We start from the raw sequence: 22,137 nt of genomic DNA, 5'->3' as shown, positions 1-22,137 counted from the left end.
CGATATGGAATGAAGCTGAAACCATCCAAGTGCCATTTACTGAAGCCAAAGGTCCAGTACCTAGGTCACGTGGTCAGTGCAGAAGGAGTAGCACCGGACCCAGAGAAGGTCACAGTCATCCAGGAATGGCCCACACCTACTACCGTCCGGGAGGTACGTCAGTTCCTTGGCTTGGTAGGCTACTACAGAAGGTTCATCAAGGGCTACACGAAAATGGCAGCGCCTTTGCAAGAGCTCCTGGTAGGCCACCCAAAGAAGAAAGGAAAGATCTCCGGCCCGCCATTTCACTGGGGAGAAGCAGAAGAACACTCCTTCAGACAAATGAAAGGGGCCTTGACGGGTGAAGAGATCCTAGCCTATCCTGACTACGGTCTGCCATTCGTACTGTACACAGATGCCAGTAATGTGGGACTGGGAGCAGTGCTTTCACAGGTGCAGGGAGGCAAAGAGCGTGTGATTGCTTACGCCAGCAGGAAGCTCAGGCCTACCGAAAGAAACCCAGAGAATTATAGCTCATTCAAGCTAGAGTTCCTGGCCATGGTATGGGCTATCACAGAGCGGTTCAAGCACTACCTGGCAGCCACCAAATTCACTGTCTTCACGGACAACAACCCCCTGACCTACTTGGATACTGCTAAATTGGGTGCCATGGAGCAGCGTTGGGTAGCCCGACTGGCGAATTATGACTTTACTGTCAAGTATCGAGCTGGCCGCAAGAACGGCAACGCAGATGCTCTGTCCAGGATGCCTCACCTAGCAGACGAGGGTGAAGATGAAGATGATCTTGAAGAGATTGAGCTGCCAGCGTTCCATCGCCATGGAGCAAAACAGTGTCGGCAGTCGCGTGCCAACCGCCAAGAGGTGACCCTGAACCCACTACCTCACTACAACTGGAAGGAGACCCAGGAAAATGATCCAGCGGTAGGCTTGGTAAAGAAACTGATCAGCCAGCCTGGCGCCAGCCTTGACAAAGGAGCCCCACCTGAGGCACAGTACCTATGGAAGGAGAGGGGTCGATTATTCATCTATCAAGACAAACTTTACAGGAGCATCATTGACCCGAGGACGCATGAGAAGGTGTGGCAAGTGATTGTACCACAGAAGGATACGAGGATGGTGCTAGAAGCCTATCACAATGGTGCAGGCCACTTTGGTTGGAAGAAACTGGAGGCCCTACTTAAAGTAAGATTCTACTGGGTGGGCATGAGATCTGCCCTAGAGAAGTGGTGTCGAAACTGCGGGCCCTGCAATCTTAGAAGAAAAGACCAGCACCGCCAGAGAGCACCACTCCAGCCAATCCAAACTAAACGGCCCTTGGAGATCGTGGCCCTGGACCATGTAAAGTTGGCACCCAGCAGACAAGGCTACCACTACGCTCTCACTATGGTTGACCACTACTCCAGATTCCTGGTGGTAGTACCAGTCAAGGACTTGACAGGTCAAACTGCAGCCAAAGCTTTCCAGACACACTTCTGTCGACCACATGGCTATCCAGATCAAGTGCTCACTGACCAAGGACCAGCCTTTGAAGCTGAAGTGTTTAAGGAGTTTTGTAACCTATACGGCTGCCAGAAGATCCGTACTACGCCTTACCATCCTCAGACCAATGGCATGTGTGAGAAGATGAACCACATCATTCTCGATCTTCTGAAGACGCTCCCATTGGAGGAACGAAGTCAGTGGCCAGAAAAACTACCCGATCTAGTGGACATGTATAACAACATCCCTGTGAGTTCCACGAACTGCACACCGGCATACCTGATGAGGGCCAGACCAGGGAGATTGCCAGTAGATCTGGAAATGGGAGTTGAGACCCCTGAAGACCATCAACAAGGTGCTGATTGGGATTCCAACCGCCAAGCCCAATACAAGAAAGTACAAGAGTGTGTGGAGCGAAGCCTGACTCAGCAGCGTGAGAAACAAGAAAAGGCCTACAATCGAAAAGCACCTGCTGTTCCTTTGATGCCGGGAGATATAGTTCTCAAGGGAAAGAGAAGGCGTCATAAACTTGACAATCACTGGGAAGAAGAACCCTATACTGTGTTACCATCGACGCTTAGCAATGAAAAGACATGCCTTATCAGCAAAGATGGAGGAAAAACAACAGCTGTCGTTTCTAGAGATCGCTTAAAGAAATGTCCTGAACAACTAAGAATCCCTGAAGAAATTCCCAACCCTTTGCCAGTTCAAGAACCAAAAGAAAGGATGATCCATACTGCGCTTGGAGATTTTCCAGCAAGTTGGCCTCAATACAATGGAGCAGTTGTTATTCCAGTCATTACATTCACTCAATCTAGAGAAGTAGGAGACCTAGAAGCACCTGTTCAGAACCTAGAAGTGCCAAATGTAGCTGAAGCAGAAAACCACGCATTGGTATCAGTACCCAGTACACCCAGAATTCACATTGAGACACATACATCGGGTGGGAGGACACAACCTCAGACAGATGACAGTATAGTACTGCGTAGATCAACCCGCAGCAACTTTGGTCAGCTCCCATTACGCTATAGACAAAGTACAGTTTAGTTCAAAGTGACTGTATGAAATGTAATGTTTAACCTGTTTATAGTTAAGCAACGTTTAAGCGAAATGTGCCCACAAGGACTATTGTGAGACCTTCTTAAAATGTTAGACCACTGGTTATGAACTGGCTTTAACCACAAACTTTTGTATTGTAAAAAGTTGCCTTCTTGGTACCAACCCCAGAGTCTGCCTGTTGAGGGGCATGGCTCTGCACCAACAAGGGGGCACGCCTGTTTATGGGGCCTGCCCTCCAACACTCGGAAGCGGGTACGCCTGTTTATGGGGCCTACCTTACACCACTCCCCTCAGGAGAGGAAGATTGGAGGAAAGGTCTGGGGAATGTGATGGCCCAGACCTGGTTACCAAAAGGACCGGTGACCTACCTCCTGGAGGTTTTTGGGTGGGTTCGGACATGTGGGTGGTTGGTGGTGGAATGGTACCTGGCATGTTTAAATGTAAATAATTGCCCCTGCGTGGGAAAAGTTTGTATTTACCTTTTTTTCTCTTGTCTTTGCAGCCCGAGGACGTGCTGATGATAACTAAGGGGGAATGTGGCGCCCCTGACCTGGTCAGGCACCACAGAGTATTGCACCCATGCGGGAGCAATGCTTCCAGGTAATCTCCAAAGGCCAGGATGAGGTGCACACACAAACATATAGTGATCAGGCCTCCCACATCACCAGAGGGGACCCTTGGGTAGCCAGAAGGGGTTAACTTTCAATTCCCAGCTGGGGGTGTGTTCAGGGGCTGGTTGCTAGGAAGCAGGGCAGAGAGAGAGGAGGAAGTGAGGGAGTCGAGAGGAAGGAGTTGAAGTGTATGGAGGGGGAGCAGAGAAGCTCCCGTGCAGACAGGTCCTGAGGAGTGCTGTAGCTGAAAGCGGAGGAGAACGGAGTACTGTGGGTCGGCCTGAAGAGCATCCAGAGAAAGAGGGGTGGCTGAGTACGGAGATCCCAGTATCCGAGCACACAAGGGGAACTAGGTCCCCAGAACAGGCAGCAGATCATCCAGAGCTGCTTAACCTACAGGTTGGGGGGGGTACTTCATGCCCTCACCACGACTACACAGAGCTTGAGCCAAGCAGCACACCAGGCCCATAAGGGGACAGGGCCAGAAGCCATCCCACCAAGGCCACGCTGCCGGCAGACGAGCCAGAGAGAGGGGAGCAGGGTGGTAACAGCTTCCCTGGAGGGGTCCTACTACGCTTCAAGCAAAGGATCCTCCTAAAACAGAAAGAGTGCAAGGAAGGCGAGTGGACAGCTACCCTCAGAACGGCCTCCTGGAATTCCTGGTTCCACCTGGTTATCACAGTGTCGCCCGGGCATCTCACCGTGACCTCCAAACAGTGAGTAAACACGTTGAAAGACTTCTTGGACTGTGTTTGAGTCATTCTGCGACCTGTGGTCCCACACACATACACCGGGCCCTGGGGCTTGCCTCACTCTCAGGAGGCTACTATATCCAACTGCACCCACCATCAGCCCCAGGCGTCCCCTAACCTGCAGTGGCGGTCCCCACTGACCGCAATACTGAGAGTGGCGTCACGATCAAAACTGAAGATTCCCTACCTGTGACCAGCACCAGCTACGTGGAGTCCCTGAAGGTATGCACCGATACAACACCTGTGGGGCTTCACAAGTGCACAACCCTTGAGAAGTTAAATTCTTGCAAGCAGCATTTGAGCATCCTACCATTTTAGACATTGGTGCATATATGTATATCGGGCTCATTTTCTGTCTAGCATGTGTGTCCTTACTTTTGTTCATATATTATACATGATATCTGGACACATATGTTTTTCATTCAGTCCCTTGCCACATGTATTTAAAATCCAGTCCCTCGAAATAGTCTGCCTTTACTAACATTTGTGAAAGATGGGTCATTATAAAAAGCTCACTAATAGGATGCCACCATTCCAACAAGTGAGTTCATAAATCTCCTTTCCTCCTAAATATTCCATGATCAATGTCAACTGTGGTATTATTGAGAAGTGTTAAAGTTTAGGAATCACAGCAATTCGGCCACTAACACCACATAAAGTTGCAAACTTGGTCTCTTATTAGTGAGGTACAGTATATATATATATATATATATATATATATATATATATATATATATATATGTGCAGAAACGTTATCAACGAACACTCTCCTGACTCAATAACGGCAGAGATTCAAACCCCCTCTGGCACCAACATTATCACAAAAACCTGCACTGGGAGCTTCATGGCATGGGTTTCCACTCAAGCCTTCCATCACAAAGCACAATGCCAAACGTCGGAAGAAATGGTGTTAAGTTCACCACCACATGCTCCAAAATCTTGTAGAGTTTGACAAATGCCAAGAGAAGGTAACACCACTGACTACCCTGTGCCACCTATAAAACTTGGTGAAGTAGTAATGTTATGGAGAGTTGTTTTTCTGTGATTGGCTTGAGACCCTTAGTTCCACTGGAGGGACACCTTAACGTTTTAGCATGCAAGACATTTTGGACTATTCTTTGCTTGCAACTTTGTTGGAACAGGAAGGGAAGGCCCTTTTCTGTTCTAGCATGACTGTGCCCCAGTGCACAAAGCAAGGTCAATGAAAACATGTTTGATGTCTAACAACTTGAGTGGTCCACACAACGCTCTGATCTCAATGACATCAAACCTAAATGGAGGTAATTAAAACTGAAATTTTGGGCCAGGCCGTTTCATCCAATATCAGTGTCTGACTTCACAAATGACCTGGATGAATGCAAAAATATTCCTACAAGCAAAATATTGTAGAAAGCCTCCCCCCCCCACCCCCCCCAAAAAAAAAAATGGAAGTTGATTATGGGATGTCGTAAAATCGTATGCAATTGCAATGTGTAGGTGCCCCAATACATTTATCCATCTAGTGTATGTTATTCAACTTGGAGAAAACCTGCCCTGTTAAAAAATGCTTTTAGCCTGCATATATGGGGTTAATTTGCAGGTTTAATATTGTTTTAAAACTATCCGGCCTCTGCATTGGAAGCCTGGCTATGAGGTGGAAATGAACTTTTACTCCTCCTGGCAGCCTAGGGCTTTCAGTCATAGACGTACAATCGGTGATGTTTCAGGCACCACTGACTACATAGTGAGCAACAGCTGTTAACAATGATCCGACACTGACTGACAGCTCTCTCTGCATTTCATGAGTAGAGAGCCGCTCTAAAGGCTACTTTACACACTGCGATATCGGTCCCGATATCGCTAGTGTGGGTACCCGCCCCCATCTGTTATGCGACACGGGCAAACCGCTGCCCGTGCCGCACAACATCGCCCAGAGCCGTCACACATACTTACCTGTCCAGCGACGTCGCTGTGACCGGCGAACCGCCTCCTTTCTAAGGGGGCGGTCCGTGCAGCGTCACAGCGACGTCACTGAAGCGTCACTGAACCGCCGCCCAATAGCAGCGGAGGGGCGGAGATGAGTGGGACGTAACATCCCGCCCACCTCCTTCCTTCTGCATAGCAGCCGGGAGGCAGGTAAGGGGAGCTTCCTCGTTCCTGCGGCGTCACACGCAGCGATGTGTGCTGCCGCAGGAACGAGGAACAACTTCGTTACTGCTGCAGTAATGATTTTTAAGAATGGACCCCCATGTCGCCGATTAGCGATTTTGCACGTTTTTGCAACGATGCAAAATCGCTTATCGGTGTCACACGCAACGGCATCGCTAATGCGGCCGGATGTGCGTCACAAATTCCGTGACCCCAACGACTCCGCATTAGCGATGTCGCAGCGTGTAAATCCCCCTTTAGTCAATGGTGGGGCATGGATACAGCTGTACTGAACCTGCTCTGGTTGCACCTCTATGCCTGAAAGCTGGAGGCTGCTGGGAGGAAAAAAGTTAATTTTGTCCCTGTAGCTGTGCCTTCATTACGGCAGCCTGGCAGTTTTACAATGCTATTAACTTACAGATAAACCTCATATCTTCATTTTTTTTTACATCACAGGTTTCCTTTAAATACCATTGAGTGCTTGTAAATGGTAAATGGTTTAACGTTTAATTAGGTTGTTGCTTCTTGGTACAACTGAGTTGAGCTGTGAGTTATTAGAACATCATTGTAATATATTATTATTTTCCCATTATGCAGGAAACACCAGAAGGGAAAACAAGAGTCTCTTTTCTGCTTTGTCAATCTCTATGCTTCTAAGTTTAGGGTACTGTTATTCCTTAGTAGAAAATGACCTTCCATCTTTTGATTTGTCTCATACTCCTCGTAGAAGGTTACTCGGGACAATGCTGCAGGTAATTGTCTACATTAAGAATATTAATTTGAATCATTACATTCTTAGGTTATGTGCCCATGTGGCATTTTCTTGAGGTTTTTTTTTTTTTTTTTTATGCATTTGATCTTGCTTATTTTAATCAATAGCAGCAAGGGATAAGCATCCCAGCAAAGTCTATGAGAATCCTGTCTTGCTGTGCACACGTTGCTTTGTTTCGTTGCAAATTTTGTTGCTGATAAAAAAGAAGCAGCATGTCAATTATTTCTGCATTTCTATAATCCCCTGCAGTGCTTTATCACTATAGTGGATTATAGTGCAGCGCTTCACCTCACACACCGTACATACAGCATGGTGTATGAGGCTCTCCGTAGTTCAGTAACCCGGGGTCGTCATGGCGAGATGGTAGTCAGTGAGGCAGATGGTAGTGGCCGTCTGCAGGAGCCGGGAAGACAGTCTTGGTGGAACCGTAGGTAGCCGGGACAGGGTGGTGGCCCGTCCGGTACCGAACCGGGAAGCCACCTGGAAACCGGAGTGCAGGAGGAGCGTACACGAAGGAGAAGGAAAGGACTTACACTACCAACCTGGGGTCAGGGGAGAAACACCGCAGCCGTCTGTGGGACCCGTCCATCCAGCCGTTTGTTCGACCATAGACTCCGGTTAAATTACTGGCTGAGTGAGTACCACCGTGCCATGTGGCACAGCACTGCCCCCGCGACCCTGCACCTCACCAGGCCCCGTAACCCGCCTGTAATCCCTAACCCTCACCGGGGCCCCGGGACAACCAACCCCCCTACCCACGGAGGGGAGAACCAACATCCAAGCTGCTCCCTGTCACCGCTCCCAGGATCCCCGTCCAGAGCAGCGGTGGTGTCACCAATCTCACCACAACCGTGGGTGGCGTCACGGACAATATCCCTAAACCAAACCACCCCCCTTTCACTCACGGGCGAGGAACGCCGCTCGAGTCCCCGGGATCCAGCCCATCGCTCGAGCCACCGAGCAGCAGCAGCAGCCGGACCAGAGCAGTGGGTGAGCGCAGCATCCCCTCCTCTGCCCGCGACATGAACTCTCACGATCGCCATGAAAAAACACAAAAAGCAGGAAAAAATGCTTGTGAAAAAACGTTCAAACATAATAAAAAATGTGGGGGTTTTTTCAGCTGCTTTTTTCCTGCCAAAACATGCTTTTTTCTGTGCAGAAAAGACGCACTCAAAAAAGCAATGTGGGCACACAGCCTTACTTTAGTTTACTACCTTATTGAAACTTTACTAGAAGAATGAAATCTTTGCAAGGGCACCATTAGTGTGGGAAATATTAGTCTACTGTCAAAACATAGAGAGACATTTTTGAGGTGCTCTGTGCCACAGTAGTGGTGTATAAAAAAAAATTGCACTTTATTTTTTTGTTTTACCTTTTTCTTGCCACCCACGACACTTCACTAATAGATAGTGTAGGGTGTAATGGGAGAGGGTGATTAGGTTTAGTATAATTTACGCCAAAAATTATATCAGAAACTACTCCTGGTATACAGTAGATTTCAGTTTCTGGAGCAGGAACTGTCCAAAATGCATACAAAATATAAACCCACTGGAAAGTCCCAAATGTGTGTCCTAAAAACATGATCGGATGTACTAAATCTCAATCCTACGTAAGCTTATATTACAGGTGATCTGAAATGTATTCTCTGAGCATTAAAGAGGACTAGGAAGATCTCCGTTACTCCATAATCACTTGTTCTATATCCTTCAATAATAGATCTGGTTATAAAATGTATATTCTGACATATCGGCGCTAAAAACTGGGGGATAATGAGGGCCGCAGCAGGGGTTGTGTGAATTATATAAAAAGTAACAGTAATAACATGACCGGCCTGCTATCGGCAGCGGCAGTGGCCACATACCGTACTTGACATCATGTTGCATAAACACCTCTCTACATCTAATGAGAACACCACAACTTGCTGACAAGGCCTTTGTCATCATGTTCTAGGAAAATACAGATGTTGTGGGCTTTACTCTTGGGATTATTGCCGTTCTCGTCTCCTGGACAGTGAGAGTGCCTATCATCACGAAAGTGGTAAGAAAATGTCACCACCTGTGTAGATGCCAATTGCCGATAGGAAAAGGACGAGGCCTGCCCTAATTTGACCCTGGCCGTTTTTGTTCTGATGATTGTCCAGCGCAGACTTCCTTTGTTCTGTGTGTAGAATACAGATGACGTACATGTATTTGCTCTGTGAATCTTTTTTTGTACAATGATTATACTATATTTGGCACTGTATCAATTCCCATCACCAGGTAATTGTATATTCACTGGCACCAGAGATATCCAAAGCTGAATGGCTATGTACAAAACGGCGTGCAGACATCTCCGAACATCTCACATACTCTTCATCCTTCTTTTTAGGGTAGGCTTAGCTGATATTCGAGTTTTTCCAGTAAGCGTTTGGTTACAGTATGTAAAACATTTCTGCTGTGGGCTGTTTGTGGATATTTTGTGTGTGGATTTTTTTCATCATATATGTTATATTAAGGCTTTGCTCTTAGTTCTTGCATATGTTGTGTGGATACCAAAGGAAAGCGATAAAACACCCAAAAGTCTTTTATAATTCTTGTTTTAATAAAAAAAGACAAAAACCTAAGGGACGCAGTGGAGCTTTCTCACATTTTTGACCATCAGTTTGTTCCTGTAGAGTACAGAACAGGGTGTGTTCCTGACACCCCCAAAGCATTTCCGTTGCATTTTAGAAATGTCGAATATCAGATTCTAGTAGTATTTATACCAGCAAATGAGATTTACACAACATGCTAATGTGCATCAGCATACTTTGTTTGCAGTGTAAAGGACAGATGTTCCCGGTCATTCGAGTATGGGCCGTGCTGTTTTCTGCCTTGGCTAGTTTGATGTATGCAGCTGCAATCATGTCGCATGATCGTCGACCGGAATATTTTGTCAAAGCAATCCCTTGGTTCCTTATATCAATGGGTGCTGCCGCCCTGGACGTTGCCGTATCCTTTACAGTCAGCTGAACAGCTTTCTTATATATTATATTTGATCATTTAATGTTTTATTTTTAGTTATTTTTTTGTTTTATTTTTTAAACTATGATATTGATGTTTTTTGATTAGGCTAGGTCATTGGGGTTTCATTGATGGGGGTCTGATTCTCTGAATCTTTACTGATAATTTGTCAGACCATATTGCTCCAGTGAAAGGAAATAAATAGCTGTAACATTTTGTTTCTACCTGCCTCTGTTCTTATAACATCTGTATTTTCCTCTGTTGTTGTTTTCAGTCCGTTGCCAAAGGGACCAACCACTTCTTCTAGACAAAATGGGTCCAGTATTTACAAGTTCTTTCCTACAGAGCTTATAAGTACTGCAATGAGGCCACCTTGGATGGATGCATCGTTCCAATAGTTCCCAATCCTGACCACCTCTCCCCATCCCTTCTATACTGCAGATGTAGGGCTACCTTATTGCAGTATCAAGAGCCCATGAAAGAAGCTGCGGACGTTCACTCCTTCACCAGAGAGAGACCGTTCTTGTGGACTGCTTTGAGCGGGGTGTGCAACACATACTGTACCCTCAGGGCAGCATCCCCCACCCAGCAGCCAGTCGCCATTGTGGATGTAGTAGATAGACACAGGACACTGGAGAACTCTTAGTAATAAACCATTAATTATTTTGCCACTTCCCCTTTTTTTTTTTTTTTTTTTTTTAATTTATTATTTATTCTTATAGTGCCATCAATTCCATGGCGCTTTACATGTGAACGGCGTGTACATAATAGGGACAAGTACAATAATCATAAACCATACAAGACACAGACAGGTACAGGAGGATAGAGGTCCCTGCCCGCGAGGGCTCACAGTCTACAAGGGATGGGTGAGGATACAGTAGGTTAGGGTAGAGCTGATTGTCCGGCGCTGTATCAGACTGAGGGTTACGGCAGGTTGTAGGCTTGTCGGAAGAGGTGGGTCTTCAGGTTCCTTTTGAAGCTTGTCAAGGTAGGCGAGAGTCTGATGTGTTGAGGCAGAGCATTCCAGAGTATGGGGGAGGCACGGGAGAAATCTTGGATGCGATGGTGGGATGAGGAGATGAGGGGAGTAGTGAAGGAGATCTTGTGAGGATCAAAGGTTACGTGCAGATAAGTACCGGGAGACTAGGTCACAGATGTAGGGAGGAGACAGGCTGTGGATGGCTTTGTAGGTCATAGTTGGGGTCTTGAACTGGAGTCGTTGGGCAATGGGAAGGTAGTGAAGGGATTGGCAGAGAGGAGAGGTTGGGGAGTAGTGGAGGGACAGGTGGATTAGCCGGGTAGCATAGTTTAGAATAGATTGTAGGGGTGCGAGACTGTTGGAAAGGGAGGCCACAGAGCAGGAGGTTGCAATAAACCTTCACAACAGACATGGCCATACTTATACGGTTCTTCTGCGGCCGCAGTTTCCCGGGGTACTCCATCTGGCCTATCCTGCGAACAGTGACCTAGTCCTCCAACTGCCGTGCCTATGCCTCCGCTTCCCCCCTCCTCTTCTTTCTGTGGCTACTTGTGGTCATCTCACTCCCTCTGACAACTTTTAATCACTTGACTTCCTTAGGCCCATCCTAGGTACTCTCGCTCTGGATGTCCATCTAGTCACTGGACTCTTCTGAGCCCGCTCTGAGGTGAGCAGTAGGCTCTGGACCCTTGGAGGCCCTGACGGACCCAAGTTACAAAGTCGCATCTTTACTCCAGGAACTTCACTGCAGAACTGCCGCCTTACAAGCCTATCTCTACAACCAACCCTCTGGCCATCTGTCACTCCTCCCACCTTTGCTCTCTCTCTTTTGTAACCAAAAAGTGAATCCTTGCTCAACACTAGTACTAGCCCCCCAGTGAGCTGAATCTGAAATTAACTGGTTCTGTTACTAACAAAATCTATCTACATAACATTCCTATGCTTTACATTAGTTCCTATAAATGACATCTTAAACCTTTACCTCACACTATATTCTACTTAGCATTCTCCACTATGCTAGATCTGTAACATGGTTAACACAATTACAGCACATACCACATTACACTTTGCATTGTAGGGGGCTCGGCCACACACACACACACACACACACACACACACACACACACACACACACACACACATACACATACACATACACATACACATACACACACACAGTTTGGCAGCACGAGAATGCTGGTTACCTCAAGTGTCGCTCCAGCAGGGGCTCCCACTGAACTGGGCAGTCGTCGGGAAGCCGTGTGGTCCTGCTTAAAGAAGATCAGTCTCCCTAAATTTCACAATAAACTGTACTACTCTAAGTACAGTACAAGGTGAACACGTGAAATTGACAGACTAGAATAAAATGAGGACTACAATAAATGCACTGTCTCGTGATTATATCTTGCTCCGCAGTCAGCGGGAAATATGGTGTAATCCTTGACACTTATATCTGCAGATAATGTTTCTGTCTTGTATAATGAAAAATAAACTGGTACAACAGCTAGGATTAGTATTGGATGCAACACTGAATGAAGAAAGATGTGAGCTGTTAGCAGAGGAAGAACAAATGGCAGCAGAGGCTCCTATCCCTAAGGCTGCCGCTGATGGAAAGGTTGGTTGCCAATGTAAAGTTCATTAGTAGTACATTGTGAGGGGATGAGATCTATTAGAGGCTTTAGGAACACAGCTTCTATCAAGTCGTGGTCATGACTTAAAGGGAATCTATCACCAGGTTTTTGCTATCCCACCTGAGAGCAGCATAACGTATGGACAGAAACCCTGATTCCAGCGATGTGTCACGTACTGAGCTGCTTCCTGTCCTTTTGATACATTCTCTGTTTTGTCTGCTGCAGATTTAAGATATGTGAAAGTTCTACTCTGTATAGCCTTGACCACACCAGTGACTGGCAGCTTTCTGCCCATGCGCAGTATAACGGGAAGCTTCCAATAAGTGGTGGGGCAGGGGTTACACAGAGATCATGAATATGGAGGACTACATGGCTGCACGTTTACTGGTCCTCCAGTGATAATCTGCTGCTTATAAATCAGTGATTGCATCAGAACCACACTAAACAGATGCATGAATCAGGATCTCTGTCTCTATATTATACTGCTCTCAGATTAGAAAAAAAAGCCACAAAAAGAATATAATTTCTTCCAAAAATTCGGCAATTACTTACCGCAACAAGAGGGCAGCAGTTTTAACCTGCCAAGGCCAAAGGATCTAATGCACGGACAGGAGGCAGCAAAGCCCCCCATATTTATTGGGGGATTTTGCTGCATCCTGTCAGTGGATTAGATCCTTTGGCCTGGGCAGGTTAAAACTGCTGCCCTCTTGTTGCTCTCAGATTAGGTGGCAAAAATCTGATGACATATTCTCTTTAACCCCTTCATGACTTTGAACGCACTGGTACGTCCAAGGTCGTGTCTGTCCCAATTATATGGTCTTGCGCATGACAACTCCTCTCCATAATGGGAAAGTCCTCACTGAATACAGATTTTACCTCAGAATTGAGACAGAAGCAGATTTGTCAGATAAGATATATTACAAAGTTGCTTATTTTCACATGTACTATTGAATTATGAAATGAAGATTAAAATGATGGTTACACTTTAAGCGAAGTTCTGTACAATCGTTATCTGGTAATAACTGATTATTGCCAAATCCTTTTTTTCTAGACTTCAAGCTGGACACCGCTGAAAATGGTTCCTAACACATATTTAAGTAAAGTATCACTTAGCCGTTTTGTGAGACTGAAGGTGGAGAAAGTACAAGAGGTACTAATCTCTTTTCCATGAGATTATTCAGCAACAGATTTTTTTGCTACAAGTATCTTTATTTTTACCTAGCAATCCTAAAATGAAAAATAAAGATGGCAAAACCATTGCCCCAATACAACCCTACCATTGACAGTATGACCAAAGGATTCCAGTGCCCTACAATAATGGTGCATGTAGACGATATGAATTGTATGAGGGCAGAATGATTTCATTTGATCGTTTTGGCACCATACTGCACAGATATTGTATGCACCACATCCGCTCTTTACATGGCTGATGGACGGCAAACCACATTGTTTGTCGGTATAAACCATCCAATCTGCCGTCAACAAAAAGGGAGTCTGTCACCTTTTAAAATGCTTTTCAAATGAGCTATACAATGTTGTAGGGGACTTAGCCCCTATAAAAACCATACTGGCACTATACCTGTTACTGGTACTGTGCCTTGGAAAATAACTTTAATATGTATACAAATGAACGGATTACGGCGCACCCTTAAGGGCATGTTCTCAGGATCGGTGTCCACAAGGTTTGGACGCAGTGTGTTTTCCATGAGTCCAAAACACTGTGTTGTACAGTACAAGCACAGTGGAAGGGGTTTATAGAAATCCCACACCCACTATGCTTTTTTTTTTTTTCCGCAGCGCAAACTGACCTGCTTTCCAAGCTGCAAAATGTCAATTTAAGCTAGTGGAGATAAGAGTGTCCTTGACGGGAGATCGGATTGTGGTCACAGACTTTAACACTTATACTCCCCTCCAGTGGCTGCACCAGTCCAACAGTGTCAGCACTGTCTCTCCCGGGATCACGTAAGAATGTTATGTCTTGCAATCCTTGCTGCCATTCACTTCCCTCCTCCCGCCTTTGGGCATACATCCAAAAGAAAAGAGAGCAGCAGCACTCATTTCCTCCGGATATAAGCGATTTGTCTGAAGACAGGGGGAGTGAAGTGTCCACTAAATGCCCATGGGGATTGTGGTGTTGGCACTAGAACATCACCAGAGGGGAGTATAAGGGTTATTATTTTTAAAGGTGGAAGCCTACATATTGAGAAGTGGTTGTCCAAGTAGTGGACAAACCCCTTTAAGTTGACTAGTCTGTGGATATTTAGTGGTGGGCAGTAAAGAAAATACAATTTTCTAAAGACTTCGCTATAGAATTTGCTCTAAATTTAAAAATGTCTTGATCAAATACTGAAACGCACACAATTTCTTCAATTTTCAGAAAGATATTGGAGCAGTGAGACTCCCTGGGGACGGACAGACTACCCCAATGCACATTAATCATAAGGAACCTGTCGGTTACCTTGACCTGTCTGTGTATCCCCCTCCGCGTATCACACACTCCACAAATTCCCCTTCCTGCTCTTCTGATGCATCTTCTAATACTACAGACCTAGAGGTATGGACTCACTACTTGCTACATCTTTATAGCATGCAATGTTTCTAATATATTAATATGCAGAAAACTGGAAACTGTTAGAAAAAAAGCAAAAGATTCTACTGTCTGCCGTAAAACGACATTAGGCTATGTCCATATACTGCATCTTCAGTGCATCTTTTTATCCTGTGGTCACAGAAACACAGCTTGTGGCCCAAATCGTGCATGAAAGGAGACATACATTTTTGCCGCATTTTTGCCACGTTTTTGTTAATGCGTTTTTTTATGCGTTTTAAAGGAGAAACAAAATTTGATAGGATAGGATAATTAATAGATAGCTAGAAAAGATATTTAGATAGAAAGAATAGATAGAAAGAACAGAATGATGTGGGGTCCCCCCATTTTTCATATACGACACAGGAACAGCAGCAGCTTCGGGCTGTAACCCTCAGCTGTCTGTTATGAAAAATAGAGAGGATCACACGCTTGTTTTATTTATTTATTTTTTTATTTTTTTAATAATTTGATTTACTTTAAAAAAAAAAAAATGACGTGGGGTCCCCCCATGTTTTTAATATCAGCCAAAGTACATTACACAACTAGGGGCTGATATTATTAGGGAGGGAAAGGCCATAGTTATTTGGCCCTTTTCAGCCTAACAATACCAGCCCACAGCCTCCCCAGAAGTGGCGCATCCATAATATACGCCAATTCTGGCGCTGAACCTCTTCCCATTGCCCTGGTGCAGTGGCAGTCAGGGTGATAAGGAGTTAATGGCAGCCCACAGCTGCCATTAAGCCCTAGATTAGTAATGGGAGGCGTCTGACACCCCCCATCATTCATCTGTAAGTGAAAGTAAATAAACACAAGCACCCAAAAAATCCTTTATTTGAAATAAGACAATGAGCACCCTATTTCACTCCTTTATTAACCCCAAAAACATCCCTTCAGGTCCGACACGAGGTCCCACAGCGATTCAGCACTGCTACATCTCAAGCTCACAGCGAGCGCCATTGAACATGATGCCTGCTGTGAGGTTCAGGTAGACACTAACCCAGGGGTCTCAAACTCGGCTGGGTGTATGGGCCGCAAACAGGAAAAAAATAATTTGAGGGGCCGCATTCCTTTCAGGACAAAGTGACATTGGTAGTGGTACCATTTTTTCTTTCTATACACCCTTGAATCACTGTTTTTGAACATTTTTCATTTGTCCATTATAACAAATGTGTGTGTGTGTGTGTGTGTGTGTGTATATGTATATATGTATATGTATGTATGTATGTATATATATATATATATATATATATATATATATATATATATATTATCTACATACATACACTTTTTTTTACATTTTTTCCCCTTTTTGTAAGTAATACAGTTTTACAATAACCACCGCATAGTAATTGTGACCAACATCTAATGTGCCCCATCTTGTTTCCCATTCTGTAAAACTGTGTGCATCCTTGTCCCCTTGTAGCAATGTGCCCCAGCCTCATCTAAAACACACACACACATACCCCCACCCTGTGCAGCCTCAGCTAACACACACCCCCCCACCCTGTGCAGCCTCAGCTAACACACACACACACACCCTGTGCAGACTCAGCTGACACACACACACAAACCCTGTGCAGCCTCAGCTAACAGACACACACACACACACACACACACAAACCCTGTGCAGCCTCAGCTAACAGACACACACACAAACCCTGTGCAGCCTCAGCTAACAGACACACACACACACACCCACACACACACACACCCTGTGCAGCCTCAGCTACCAGACACACACACACACCCTGTGCAGCCTCAGCTAACAGACACACACACACACACACACCCTGTGCAGCCTCAGCTGACACACACACACACACACACCCTGTGCAGCCTCTGCTAACAGACACACACACACACACAAACCCTGTGCAGCCTCAGCTAACAGACACACACACACACACACACACACACACACACACACACCCTGTGAAGCCTCAGCTAACACACACACACACACACACACACACCCTGTGAAGCCTCAGCTAACACACACACACACACACCCTGTGCAGCCTCAGCTGACACACACACACACCCTGTGCAGCCTCAGCTAACACACACACACACACACACACACTCACAAACCCTGTGCAGCCTCAGCTAACACACACACACCCTGTGCAGCCTCAGCTAACAGACACACACACAAACCCTGTGCAGCCTCAGCTAACAGACACACACACACACACACACACACACACACCCTGTGCAGCCTCAGCTAACAGACACACACACACACACACCCTGTGCAGCCTCAGCTGACACACACACACACACACCGTGTGCAGCCTCAGCCAGCAGCAGAAACACACACACACACACCCTGTCCAGCCTCAGCCAGCAGCAGAAACACACACACACACACCCTGTGCAGCCTCAGCGGACACACACACACACACACCCTGTGCAGCCTCAGCCAGCAGCAGAAACACACACACTCACACACACACACACACACACACCCTGTGCAGCCTCAGCTAACAGACACACACACACCCTGTGCAGCCTCAGCTGACACACACACACACACACAGTGTGCAGCCTCAGCCAGCAGCAGAAACACACACACACACACACACACACACACACCCTGTCCAGCCTCAGCCAGCAGCAGAAACACACACACACACACACACCCTGTGCAGCCTCAGCGGACACACACACAGACACCCTGTGCAGCCTCAGCCAGCAGCAGAAACACACACACTCACACACACACACACCCTGTGCAGCCTCAGCGGACACACACACACACACACACACACACACACCCCCTGTGCAGCCTCAGCCAGCAGCAGAAACACACACACTCACACACACACACACACACACACACACACCCTGTGCAGCCTCAGCCAGCAGCAGAAACACACATACACACACACACACACCCTGTGCAGCCTCAACCAGCAGCAGAAACACACACACACCCTGTGCAGCCTCAGCGGACACACACACACACACACACACACAGACACACCCTGTGCAGGCTCAGCCAGCGGCAGAAACACACAAAAACATTCTGCTCACCTATCCTCCGTCGGCTCAGCAGCACGCAGGCATGTGGACCCGATAATGATCACAGCTCCTGCCTGTCACTGCTGAACTTTCTGCCGGCGCATCCAGAGCACTCAGAGCAGTTCTCACTGCACAACAGCCACTGGCCAATCACAGGTAAGCATCTGAGGTCATATGGAGCAGGTGCTTGCCTCTGATTGGCAGGCGGCTGTTATTGTGTTCTGCAGCGAGAACTTTACTGTGCCCGGCAAAGGCAAAACTGTAAACTGAAATAGATAGTTGGAGGCTGCGGCCTCTTGCACCGGTCGCCATCATTACCGGGTCCACGGGCCAGCGTGCCGCAAGAAGCCACCTGAAGGGCCGCATGCGGCCCGCGTGTTTGAGACCCCTGCACTAACCTATGATCAGCTGTGACATCACTCAGATTATCTACAGCCACAGCTGAAGGTTCCCAAGGTCCACCTGTGACCGCAAATCACCTGAGTGATGTTACCGCTGATCGCGAGGCTCACTTCAGTTGCTGCCCGAACCTCACAGCAGGTGGTCATGTTCTTTTGGCTACTAGGTGTGAATTCAGATTAAGCAGTGCTGGAAGAGTCTTGGGACCTTATGTGGATTGCGTTGGACCTGCAAGGGTGTTTTGGGGGTAAAGAAAGTGGTGAAAGGGAGTGCATTTTGTTGTTGGTTTGTGTTTATTTACTTTCACTTACAAATTAGTAAGACGCCTCCCATTAGTAATCTAGGGCTTCGTGGCAGCTGTGGGCTGCCATTAACTCATTACCCCGATTTGCCACTGCACCAGGGCAATCAGGAAGAGCCGAGTAAAGTGCCAGGACTGTCTCATCTAATGGATGCTGCAATTCCGGGCTGCTGCAGGCTGATATTTTTAGGCTTGGGGACGCGCAATAAATATGGGTCTCCCCAGCCTGAGACTACCAGCCCCCAGCAGTCGGGCTTTATCTTGGCTGGGTATCAAAATTGGTGGGACTGCAAGCAGTTTTTTAAAATTACTTATTTAAATAATTAAAAAAAAAAAGCTGCAAGCGGTTCCTCCTATTTTGATAAACGGGCAAGATAAGCTCATGGCTGAGGACTGCAGCCTGTAGTCGTGGCTTTCTGTGCTGGGTATCATAATATGGGGGGACCCTACACCAATTTTTTTTATTTATTTATTTTACTCTATGATATAGACCCACCCACCGGCGTCTGTGATTGGAAGTGTCAGACATGCTGTCACATAGCATTGGGGCGTGTCTGACTGCAACCAATCACAGATGACAGTGGGCAGGGGAAGCAGTGAATATTGAGTAAAGGTAATGAACGGCCTGGGAAGTGAATGGGCGGCCGCAGGAGCAGTGTGACAGCTGCGCCAGTGACTTGGTAAGTATGAAGTTCTTGCTCCTTTGCGCCAGATTCTGGTCCCCATAAACTTTATACAGGGACCGGCATCTGGCGAGATACCAGGGATCAATTCCCTGCCAACCCCGAGTCAGTGGGGGATTGATCTGCCAGTCCTCCGATCACTAGTGAGAAATGCAGGGACAAACTGCAAAAAGAATTGACATGCTGCATCTTCAGAAACGCAGCTAAAAAGATGCACTTTGCGGACAGCAAAATAGAACTCATAGACTTTGCTGGGGAAAGGAAATACATGCATTTTGGTGCATCTATGTAACCACAAAACTTCATTAAAAACACAGTAAGGCTATGTGCACACAGTGCGTTTTTGCGCGTTTTTCGGGTGCGTTTTTGGCCTCAAAACTGCATGACTTTGCTTCCCCAGCAAAGTCTAAGTTTTAATTTTTGCTGTCCGCACACAACTTTTTTATTAAGCTGCGTTTTTGAGCTTAAAAAAAATTGACATGTCAATTCTTTCCTGCGTTTTTCTGCATTTTTCCCCCATGCAATGCTTTGGAAAAACGCAGAAAAACGCAGAGATCCAAAACGCAGCCAAAAACGCACCAAATCGCGGTAGAAACGCATGCGTTTTTGCCGCGGGTGCGTTTTTGTGCGTTTTTAGTGGCCAAAAACGCACAAAAATGCAGCATCAAAAAAACGCAGCGTGTGCACATAGCCTAAAAGATGCAGCGTGCGGACATAGCCTATAGCAAGATTCATGACTAAAATAATTTTGTAAGTATGATTGCTTTTGGAGTAGATTACAAATGTTAGTGCATATGTTTTAGTATATAATATTGCTAAAAATTATTTCCATTCCAATTATTTTGTGATCTGTTGAGAGTAGAATTTTAGCAGATAAATGTCATTCTTTGTATACTAAATAGTCCTAGAATATTACAAAATACTCTTTGGATCAATTCCTTGCCGTTCTCAAGATCTCTGCTTCCTGCCATTTAATAGAGGCCTTCAGTGCTTACTTCCCAGGTGATGAATAGTTTAGTCTGTGAATAGAGATGGGCGGACTCACCGAAAACTGGGACTACATTTTTTTTAATTTTTTTTCTAAAAATCCAGTTCTGATCCGGAATCCAGTACCCTTATAAGTCTATGGTAACCAGAATCTGGCAGTTAAAATGTTGGAGGAAAGGGATGGGGGATAGGAGCGCTAGCGGTGTACTCACCGAAGACCCGTGCCACTGCTTTCAGGTCGAGCATTCACTTCCGGAGCTGCGTTCGTTTAGATCGTGCATTAAAAATAAAGGTAGATGCTAGAATGTACGGGCTCCTGCCAGATATGGTATAATTTGTCACATTATGGGGGGCGTGTTCAAAATGCAGCCCCGTTTAGAATAAGCATTCTTTTTCTAAATCCACGTGGGCATGTAGTTGTTTATAATAGAAGCGAGGGTCTGTGGGTAAGACCCCTGGATGGGTGGGGGGGGGATGAACAGATCTCTCTGCCAGAGATGTGTTCCTCTACTCATCCTGAGCCTCCTGCTTCATGAAGCAGGAGGCTCACAATGAGCAGAGGACACATCGTGGGCGCAGCTCATCCTGAGCCTCTTGCTTCATGAAGCAGGAGGCTCAGGATGGGCAGAGGGGGACACATCGTATTTCTTATAAAACAAGTCCTCTATGAAAAATAAATTATATTGTAGCAAATTACGGAGTGTTATAATTGGAGAAATATTACTTATGGTATCTGGAAAGTTTTATCTATGTTTAATGGCATCACAATGGGGAACAGATACGTTGCTGATACTGCTCTGTAACGCTTTTCATGAGGAAAGACGGGCAGTGAGCCCCATAGGGGTGAACAGGCCCATGACGATTGGGAAGGTTAGGGTAGGAAAGAGTTAAGTGCTAAGGCTGGAGGTACATAGGGGCTGCCTGATTGGTGGGAGAGTCGGGAAAAGGGATTGGGTGAGGGACAAGATATGGGAGGGTTGGTGTGGTGGGTATAAAGGGGGCTGTGCAGAGGTCACTGCCCCTTTTGACCTACAGACAGCGTGCCCTCCCTGCGCTGCTGCCTCCCTGACTGAAGAATGGCGGACTTAGCAGCGGTGCTGGAGCTGGGGCGGGGGGCATCTGAGGCCATCGGCGAGGACGCGCTGCGGGAGCAGTTGGAGGGTTCTGCAGGGCTGGAGCGGCTATCTCTGCTCCTGCGCCCGGACCTGCGCTGCGCGCTCGGCGGGCGCGACCGCCGGAGCGCTACTCACCCGGCGGGGGGGGGGGAGTAATCAGATTTAGGAGCCCCTTCGGGGACCCTCCGGGGCAGCGGAGTGCACCTCACCTTCAGACGTGTCTCCGGCCGCCGGGAGGAATCCTCTCCGGAGATCCCGCGGGCCGGGGGTGGGCGGAGCTTCTGTGAGGCCTACTTCCGGTTCGCGGCCTGCACGGCCACGGACCAGAGCAGCGGCAGCCCCCAGTGAGGTGCGGGCTGGGGGGTGGCGCCCGGCACCACGGAGCGGACGGGGAGACTCCCTGCAGTCGGCAGGGGAGAGAGCATGGATGGAGGGGCGGCGCGGATCGGAGCTGTAGTCGGAGGGGGCTGGTGGCAGGGTCATGCAGTCCGCAGGGCCCTTGCGGCGGTCCGTTATTACGGTACCTCCCAGCAGGGATCAGGCTGGGGGGTGTTCCCGGCATCCGGACGGAGAGGCACGGCCTTCCTGCAGTCGGCAGGGAGGGGACCACCGGGAGCTACAGAGCTTACAGCGGTGCAGCAGGAGGA

General features: G+C 47.1%; 1 protein-coding gene across 2 annotated transcripts in view; it reads left to right on the top strand.

The window, feature by feature from the left end:
- Positions 1–22,137, top strand: part of TMEM44 (transmembrane protein 44) — a 97,389-nt gene that overhangs the window by 40,137 nt on the left and 35,115 nt on the right. For both annotated transcript variants that reach the window (XM_075338528.1, XM_075338527.1), the window contains exons 4-9: positions 6,626–6,780; positions 8,751–8,837; positions 9,599–9,769; positions 12,220–12,375; positions 13,443–13,541; positions 14,769–14,945. In XM_075338528.1, coding sequence (XP_075194643.1) covers positions 6,626–6,780; positions 8,751–8,837; positions 9,599–9,769; positions 12,220–12,375; positions 13,443–13,541; positions 14,769–14,945 — 845 coding nt within the window. The remainder of the gene's footprint in view (positions 1–6,625; positions 6,781–8,750; positions 8,838–9,598; positions 9,770–12,219; positions 12,376–13,442; positions 13,542–14,768; positions 14,946–22,137) is intronic.

The sequence above is a fragment of the Anomaloglossus baeobatrachus genome, chromosome 3 (genome assembly GCF_048569485.1).
Source record: "Anomaloglossus baeobatrachus isolate aAnoBae1 chromosome 3, aAnoBae1.hap1, whole genome shotgun sequence".
In the NCBI taxonomy this organism is placed as follows: Eukaryota; Metazoa; Chordata; class Amphibia; order Anura; family Aromobatidae; genus Anomaloglossus; species Anomaloglossus baeobatrachus.
The sequence above is the reverse complement of the archived record's forward strand: the minus strand, read 5'-3'. Positions and strand labels throughout refer to the sequence as shown.